This window comes from Trematomus bernacchii, unplaced genomic scaffold (assembly GCF_902827165.1).
Source record: "Trematomus bernacchii unplaced genomic scaffold, fTreBer1.1, whole genome shotgun sequence".
Taxonomy (NCBI): domain Eukaryota; kingdom Metazoa; phylum Chordata; class Actinopteri; order Perciformes; family Nototheniidae; genus Trematomus; species Trematomus bernacchii.
In genome coordinates this window covers 9,662,116-9,671,364 of record NW_022988097.1, presented here as the reverse complement: position 1 = coordinate 9,671,364, position 9,249 = coordinate 9,662,116, and the positions used below count along the sequence as shown (strand labels likewise).

General features: G+C 40.8%; 1 protein-coding gene across 2 annotated transcripts in view; it reads right to left on the bottom strand.

The window, feature by feature from the left end:
• Nucleotides 1-243: 243 nt before the first annotated feature.
• The window catches only part of gabrb2a (gamma-aminobutyric acid type A receptor subunit beta2a), a 35,405-nt gene continuing 26,399 nt past the window's right edge, over nt 244-9,249 (bottom strand). Inside the window, exons 6-10 of one of the 2 annotated variants that reach the window (XM_034121115.1) lie at nt 6,542-6,679; nt 6,118-6,270; nt 3,944-4,185; nt 3,365-3,505; nt 244-2,263 (exon numbers count right to left, since the gene is read on the bottom strand). In XM_034121115.1, coding sequence (XP_033977006.1) covers nt 1,907-2,263; nt 3,365-3,505; nt 3,944-4,185; nt 6,118-6,270; nt 6,542-6,679 — 1,031 coding nt within the window. In that variant the 3' untranslated portion in view covers nt 244-1,906. The remainder of the gene's footprint in view (nt 2,264-3,364; nt 3,506-3,943; nt 4,186-6,117; nt 6,271-6,541; nt 6,680-9,249) is intronic. The other variant, XM_034121116.1, reaches the window with a different exon arrangement.

The window sequence follows — 9,249 nt, the reverse complement described above, 5'->3', positions numbered from 1 at the left end:
CCCCTCGCTCCGACTCCTCCTCTCCATCCATTATGCAGCCAATAGTCCCCAGCTGCAGCCCTTACATCGCTCCATTCACCCCTACATTTGCTGCCCTCGCTTGCCCACTCTCTCCCTGTGTCGGGTTTAGTTGTTCACTCACTCATTCAGACACTCAATCAGCCGTGAGCACGACAGTCCTTCCTCATGAACAGCCGCACATTCATCCAGGACGCATAAAACCGCCAGCCGTGTACTCTGTTATTGAAGTGATAGACTGAATTGAGTTTTAATTGAATTTAGATACATCTTCATAATTGCTGACAATCATTACACAAGATATTTACAGTCATTATGAAATATTACAATTGGAATTTACAGAAACTTTGTACAAAATATGCCTGACTTCAATGCCTGGATAGTGGGGTCCTTGTTTAACCATTTCTGGAGAACAAAACATTGACCCAAAAGTCACTGTTGTCTGGAAGTGCTTTAGTTTCAGCAAGTAGATGCTTTTAGAGTCCATTAAAAAGAAAGAAAAGAGAGAAAAAGTCCAAAAAGTACAGAGTCAGCAAAGTTGTGAATTGTGTTTTTCTTTTTCCTCAGTTAAATTGCTTTTTCTTTTTTTTTGACTGAATGGAACATTTGATCTGTAATTCAACTGCAAAAACAACAACAGAGACCCATTTAAATAGAATAAATCCATAATATTTACACAATAATGTGAGTATTGATTTATAAAAATGAATTATCTCTTTTTCTTTAAACATGATTTATGTTTATCTACAGTTTTTCAAAACAGAAACCTAATCACAATTAAACGCATCATACTTCTATCATTCAAAACTACTGATAATGATGATTGTGGATTGCCATATTTATGCAGCAACTCTGGTTGCAATGAAACTCAGCTCATCTGTCAGCAAAGTTCTTACACCAGCTTGAGTCGTGGCCATCTCCCCCTCTGAAGCTCCTCACGATGGCAGAAAGTACGGAGGAGTCAAATGTTCTCTTTACAAAAAATAACACGTGGTGAAATGGACTTTGTCAGCACAGCAAAAGCTAAACAAAAACTTGGCCAAAGCGGCAGTGTCAAACAGTCCCGCTCTTTCACCGGACAACATGAGACCTTTAAGGAAGCTTTTTTCTGTTCAGCATTGGCACCATTGAAGCCCCACAGGGATGTCCAGAGAAAAGAGCGCCCCCTGCTGTCCAGATGTTGTCACCCAGCGACTCTCAAACATCCACCCAGGGGGCCGTCCTAAGCCAAAGCTGCAATAAAATAACTGACAGACTAACCTCAACTAGTGAAACTAAAATGCTTTGCGCTCCTTCATTATCATGACTGAGATGCAAATGAAATCAAACATAAGCATGCTTTTAAAGGATGTTTTTGATATACAGTAATTATAGGAAAATAGACTATCAAGGATGACTCCTTTAAAATCATTTATAAAGCTTTCCTGGATGCAGACAGCTCGGCTACGAAGTAAATAGATACTAAACAAAACAAATCCTTAAAGTATATGCAAACACAAGCATAAATATTTGATCCACAGAGAGTAAGCTACGAATGACAAATATTAGTGATATATTGAAATTCTGGAACAGGCACCATTTCTGTCTTTTTAAAAGTCGCTCTTCTTTTTCGAGTGTTTGTCAGACGTTTTAAGGTGTTTCCAAAATCCTAAAAGAGTCACTGCTGACTGAAGTGTTGGGTGCTGCTGCAGTCCATCCAAAAAGTCTTTGCATTCTCTTCAATTTTTCTAAAGTGAACCAGCTAAAAAGAGTTGGTGCACTGTTTATCCCTCATTCTTTCTCTCTCATCAACTTTCCATCATTACTCTCATCTAAATCCCCCTCTTCTCCCCCCCCCCCCCCCCCCTCCCCCCTTATTTTCAGGCTGGCCACCGGACGCCGCCGGGTTTTAATGGACGTAGTAGAGCCAGTAGACGACGTTGAAGAAGGAGAAGATGGTGGGGAAGATCACCCTGGACCACTTGTCGATAGAGTTCACGTCGGACAGGTCTGGGATATTCACCTTGAGCTGGGAGGCCCGTCTTCGTAGGCGGGACTTCTTCTGGGCGTGGCGCTCCAACGCGCTGTGGCCATAGTTCTGACGGGCCATGGCCGCCCTGCGGTACTGCAGCGTCGAGCTATCGTAGGCCAGCATGGTGTTGCGGGGGTCTCCGGGTGCCCCCAGGCCCCGGGACAGATCCCCGCCACCACCCATCTCGTTCTTCATCTCCAGGGTGCTGAACAGGATGTTGTCGTCGGGAGTCATCTGTGTGAGGGTGTAAAAACAAGTGGAGCCATGAGAAGTTACTGCCAAGAGGAAATCTAAAGGTCTTCAAAGTAACTCTAGCAAAATTACTATTAGCTACAAGGATAATTAGATCATTCACTGTGTAAATAATACTGATGAGGTGCTAAAATGGGTAATGCAAATGAGTCAAAAAGTGTGTTACTTACAGTGACATTCTTTAAAGCACTTTAAATTATCATTAGATCATCTGTCAATCAATATCTGAGTGATAAAACAACCACAAGACTATGAGATAACATTCCTGGAAGAGCACAACATGCTCCACAAACTAATTGTCATGGAGAAATCTTCATTGTCATCTCAGAATTTCAACCAGAGTGTGGTTAAAATTCTGTCGATTCACAAGACAAACTGAATAAAAAGAAAGAGAAAGCAAAGGAAAAAAATGTGACAGGAGAAGGTTGAGAGAAATAGTAAGGACTTTGCAAAGATGAAGGAGAGGCTTAAAAGGTTCGGGGGGGCAGGTCAGGAAAGACGTTGTGGGAAGTGAATTCGGATCAACATTTCTTCATCCATAGCCTGACTTCTGAGGTAAAACGTCCCTATAATCCAAATCCTGTCCCGCTGTAAATGGAGCTGGTTGTATTTTGTTGTTTTTGTTATAACTCACTTATAAAGCGAAGCCACTTAGTTGGCGCTATTCATCAAACTGAAAATGGTCTCTTTCGTTATCTGGCGATCCATATTTTTTAAGACAGTTATCAATTGACTTTTTGATTGTACAGTTTTTTGTATCTGAATTACATTATCTTTAGAGAAGCTACTGATGTTTTCTTCTCTCTTGCCATGATTGTTATTTCCCATCAATTGAGGTGTACAGCCCAAGTTAGGATTCAAATAATGCCTGCAGAAATCAAACTGCTAAGCCATGTTTGTCAGGAAAATGCATGAAGAGCAAACCAAGAGAGGGAAAAAACACAATGGTGGGAGTGATGATCAAAGTTGCCTTAAAAATCTATAGAAATCAAAGAAATGCACAAAAACTACAGCATTTTCTTCTGATCTGGATTGATTCAGATTGATGACATTGTTAGTTTTGACTTTCAAAACCTCCAGTACCTTATTTCTTTGCTCGCCTAGTCCTAATGCGGCATCGTCCACAAAGATGGGATCCCACATCGAGTCATATGCGTCAATTTCCCTCTGTTTCATTCTGGCATACAGAGCATCATCTCTCTGAACTACATTTCCCACCAGCCACTGCAAGCATACAAAATCAGCACTGTTACTTAGGGGAAATCGAAGCTTGCCACACTCAGAAGGAAAGGGTGTTTTATTTTTTTATGTTGCTGTTGTTCCTGCTAACTTTAGCAGCTGAATGAAATTTAAAGGGAAGGTGATTTTCTTTCAAGGCGGCTTGCCCTTTGAGAGACACAGAAATATGGAGATAAAGCATAGGCCAATCATTGGTTCTTCATTCACTCTTTCAGATCCTAGTCTGAGTCATAAAGATGATACACAAGGCTAAACCAGTGAGAAACGGAGAGCTAGAGAAGGAGTAAAGAGGACATCAAGCATTGATCACAGCATCACATTGACCTTGAGAGGAGAAGAAGTCATTTGCTACAACAGAAACAAACACACACACATTAACCGACAGCACAGATACCTCTAGAGGAGGTTCGCCTGCACATGTACCTTGGGGTCGGGTCTCAGCTTCTCATTATTGGCCACGGCTGCTTTCTCAGCCGCCTTCTTCTGTCGCTGGGGGCCCTGGCCGAAGAAGATGTAGTTGACGAAGGCGTACTCCAGCAGGGCCAGGAAGACAAACACAAAGCAGCCCATCAGGTACATGTCAATAGCCTTGACGTAGGGGATCTTTGGGAGCGTCTCTCGCAAGTGGGTGTTGATGGTGGTCATGGTCAGCACCGTAGTAATCCCTGGATACCACAGGTCACACGTTTAGAAAGAAAGTGAAGTCTTTAGACGCTGTAAGACATTTTTTAACATCATCTGTACAGTGAAAAACAATTTGACCAATATATTATGTTAGAGGTAGCCATGCAAGCTGCTTGGCTCGAGGAATGGTAATATACTGTACAGTAGATATGTTGGTCAAACACTGGTCAGGCTAAAAAATCACAGCAACTTTGTATCTGGCTTTGGTTGGATGGCAATGAATCAAACATCTGCAGAAGTTCCCCTGCATGGAACGACTCGACCTGAATTGCTTTTGGTACCAGGTACTTTTCTGAATTTCATTTTCCACTGCAGATATAACACCTTCAATGTATGCGTGATTCGTGGCTGATAATCAAAGCGTTGAAGCGTGAAAATGCCTTAATGTCATCTTCAAACACATTGTGTTCTCTTAATGGATCTTTTCATCTACAAGGCTAATGGTAAAAACCAAAAAAAGAACCAGTCGAGTTCTGCTGTTATCTTCATGAATCATATTCATTTTGAATCTATTACAATCATCAAGCCTTAATTTAAATGTGTCCAAATAACTGCAAAAGTATTGACTTTCGTTTCAGCCTTGGCTATGCTGTAGGTTTACTACAGCTTCCTTAACTAACAAACCTACTTATAAAGGACGTAATGAATGAACAGGAATGTTCTGTTTAATGAGAATTTGCCCTACATCAAAATGACTGAGATCAGGTGCTCATCTTCAAAGGATTTAAGTATGTGCTTGTGAACATAAGCATTCATGTTCATAACATGAATTATATAGTATTTATTTATACCAAACAGACCTGAAATAATGTGAACCCATATGGAGAAAAAGATCCACCGAAACCTCCTGAGACTGTGTGCGTGTTTTTGTTGTGTGTGTGTTTTTGTGTGTGTGGTGTGTGTGTGTGTGTTGTGTGTGTGTGTGTGTGTGTGTGTGTGTGTGTGTGTGTGTGTGTGTGTGTGTGTGTGTGTGTGTGTTGTGTATTCAATCATGTATTAAAATGGACAGAGGACAAACTGTAGGCTACATAAAAGCACGCTGTAAACATCTGCTATTAGTCACAGCACAATTCACCTGTTTTTTTTACATACACACACTGTGTTTGATACATTAGTCATTTGCATGCACAATCTGCATTTGGTCAGATTCACACGTATTATAAATAACCCGGCAGCCAGCATTGTCACTGTAGCATGGAGCCTCATCTCTTAGGATGCGCTCGCTTGCTGCATGTTTTCAGGAGGCTGAGCGGAGGCAGCGTCTTTAAATCACGCTACCCTCTGAATGCACCGTCTGGGGCTCCAAGCCGCATGTGTCCCACTCCAGAAAACAAATGGTGTGTGACAAGAACAACACACATAAAGCTCAAAGCCATTTCCTCTGCTGCCCTGACCTGTCATACCCAAGTTTAACACTAAAGGGAGCTTTCATTTTAGTATCAGGGGCGCTTTGACATCATGTAAAAACATTAAAATGTATAGGGCGCAGTTATGCAAATGTTGCCACCTTTCATTTGGCCGAAATGTAGCTGTGATCAGGCTCTGATAAGCTGGAATCTCCTACCAATGGGGGGCTTCGATAGACAGACAGGCAGAGATAAAGACAACACGCTTCAAGGTCGAGCTGCAGCGCATCTCGCTCTGCATGAGTCATGTATATAGTCATCTCTGAACAACAGACATTTAGCCAGGCAGCCTATCACACACTGCTATCACTCACATGCTTAAAGCTAATGGGAAAAAAAGTCAATGCTGGGAAAACAAACCAGAGATCAGGCTGACACAATGTATATCTAATGCAAGTCTAAATGTAAAAGGCTCAACATGGTTAATAGCTCTTTTCATGCTCTGTTATCATTTAGCTTTAGGTTATTTCCCAGGGTCACTGTTCAGCGGTGGCGAGGCGATCCTACCCAGGGCCACTCTGGCAGCCGAGGCATCGTAGTTGATCCAGAAGGAGACCCAGGAGAGGATGGTAATCAGGATGGAAGGCATGTATGTCTGCAGGATGAAGTAACCAATGTTCCTCTTCAGTTTGAAGCTGAGGGACAGGCGGGGGTAGGCACCTGAAGGAGGCACAGGGAGAGAGGAAGTGGGATGGAAATAGATTTTCCCTCAAAGACTATAAATAAAAGCTTTATTTCCCGTGACACCAGGGAGGATCCATATCTTACTTGTGTGGATATTGAATAGAAAAAAAACAATGAAATGTACTTATCATTTACAGTAAATGTCTTTTCTTTTTTTTTTACAATAACTCATTTTCTGCGGTCAGTACACGTAAAAACCCACACCTCCAATGTCAAAGAACCGAAGTAAAAGTGGACTGTTGTGTACCTGTAGAGAAGACCACGTTCTTAGAGATGAGTCCATAATCAACAATGGAGAACTGTGGCAGCTCTATTCTGTCGACCCCGGACACAGCACCGTCTCCACCTCGCCAGTAAAACTCAATATCATCTGTTGTGTAGCCATCTGCAGACCAAAGAGAAACAATGTCATCACCAAGTTATGGTCTTTAATGCAGAATGGTATGCAGGAATGTTAAATGTTAATGTCACTTGTTTTGCATGTTTTAGCTCACCTACAAAAGAAGTTCTTAACAATGGGGACGAGACCCTCTCAAGGGGTCTCAGGATGCTCAACATTTGGGCTATGCTAATGTATGTTCAGTTTTGGGAGCATTTTGTCGCTTGTTTAAAACAAAACGGTGGTATTGGATAGAAGACGAAATATGAACATTTTAACGAGGTGTAACAAGTTGAATTAGCATTTTGAAGTGCTAAAAGCATAAATGTTTCAGAATCAATGTTTTAAAGCATGCACACATTTTAGGATTCATTTGTTTACCATTAACTTGAGCACACCATGAAAGCTAAATGACTTGACAACTGTTTCAGATTTGTAATCCATCACAAAACAAAAGCAGAATTTATTTATTGTCAGAGATAAACTATAAATGCATGTTAGGAACACAGCGGGCGCACGTCATTTTTAAAATGCTTTCTTGGTGGTGTGTTCAAATGCTTAATGGAAACTCCAGAAACATCACTCTCTTGGCTCTCAGCCACCAAAACAAAAATCATGTTGGCTTGTTGTGTGTTTTCAATTTCAATTTTCCAAAAACATAGCTTTTAACCATTTCCTAAATGATAGATGTTGTGGCTTTCTTAAACACACCAACAATAAAGAGTTTTTGAAAAGTCCTCTGTCCTCCTCAAGTACACCATCAATAAAACCATCAATGAAGAAAAAGTAAAGCTTAAGAACAAATCGATGTGATAGATTATGATCTTAAATGTTTGTTTTTTTGTAGAAAAACTGCTCAACTCCAATGCATATAAAAGAATAAACTAATGTTGGGAGCAAAGCATTCTGCAGTAGCAACTTGCGTGCTAATTTGAAGCTACATAACACAGCCGAGATTTGGAGCATGATGTTTGTTGCACATGGAAGCAGTCGGGGGACTCCTGTGTTGGAGACCGTCTCTGACATGAACAGCGACTAACAGGGAGCAGCCATCTCTGTTCTCCCTCACAGCGCTCTGAGATCTACTTTGTCTGCCTCGCACTCAAAATAGAGGCAGTGACCTATTCAGATGTGATGAATAATTAAACTGCAAGGCTTTGATTTAAAAAAATTAACACACAATTCTCTTCTGCGGTTGCACTGACATTCAAGGTGAAGTTAGTCATGGTGCTCGTGTTGGGTTGTTATTGGTTGGACAGGCAGCCAACTTTACCCCGTAGGCTTTTTTCACAGCAGACATTTTGACTCGTCACAGGCAAAGCACAGGTGTTGCTAACAATATCAGCAATGGCTGCATTCTTCATGAAGCTGCATGCCCTACACCAGGACCCTGAATACTGAACAGACATTTTACATTTTACTATTTACACATACCATGTCAAAATGTCTGCTGTGAAAAAAGTAAGGTTGCACTATTTTATACTACCAACAAATCCCATGAAAAAACAAAAATTACAATTGGTTTCCCGTCTCTTTACAAATTCTGGCTTATTAATCGTTCCTGTGCCACTCCGCTTCGTCCTGAGGATTTACATGTTGATTTAATAAAAGGTCTTAAAAAGCCCACAAGGCCCTGTAGCTTTTAGTAAAGGTAACAAAAACAGGAGTACATTCTGTATTAGTTAGGGGCTGTTTTCCTTTGCAGATTAATCCAGAATTTGGTGGTTTAGTAACTCTTTGATTAAAAATAAACCAAAGTGTTTTTGGGCTCATGGTAATGAAAGAACATGTCAGCCATTACATGTGTGTGCCTCATCAATCTGTTTTAATGTTTTTTGGAGGTCTTTAAAACAGAGAAATATACTAGAATTTGTTACACAACAGATACTTGTTAAATGAATTGGGAAACAGATACTTTCTTTGTAGCCGTAGATCCTTGAAAAAACAAAGGTTGAAAAGGTTACAACTAAAAATATAAACACCAACTAAAGTGTTTGCAACATGTTGGCATATTTATGATTTAGCCACTATAATACAAGAGTTTTAGTATATGTTCTTCATTGTTGTTACTATATTTAGAGGAATCAATAATTTCTTCATGTAGGTCTTTTCATGGGATATGTTTAAATTAGAAAAATGGAGATAATCACCAGTTTGTTAGCAGGCTGAAATAAAAGAGAGAAAACACTTCACACGCCCTGGTGCAACTGTTGATCATAATGTTGAAATTGTAGCAGATACAGAAAGCTTTGCCTCCACTTCTGCATTATCATGATCCCTGACTTGTGCGACTTTGCATCACCCCAATTAGGGCCGAGTCCACTATGCTGCTGTTTAGATGTGCGGCTCAGTTCAGTTCTGATCAGCCATGACAGGCTGCCATCAGGAGGGTGTCATGGAGTTTGGGAAAGGGAGACGATTGGCCCAAGAATGTCTTAAGTGAGCATTTTATATCGTGTACATAAATGGTCATTTTGTAGCTTCATTAGTTCTGGACCATTGTCTCTGCTCAGTAAGATGTCAATGTATTACATCACTGTACTCATCCTGGGCTGTCATGAGAAACAGTGCAGTAT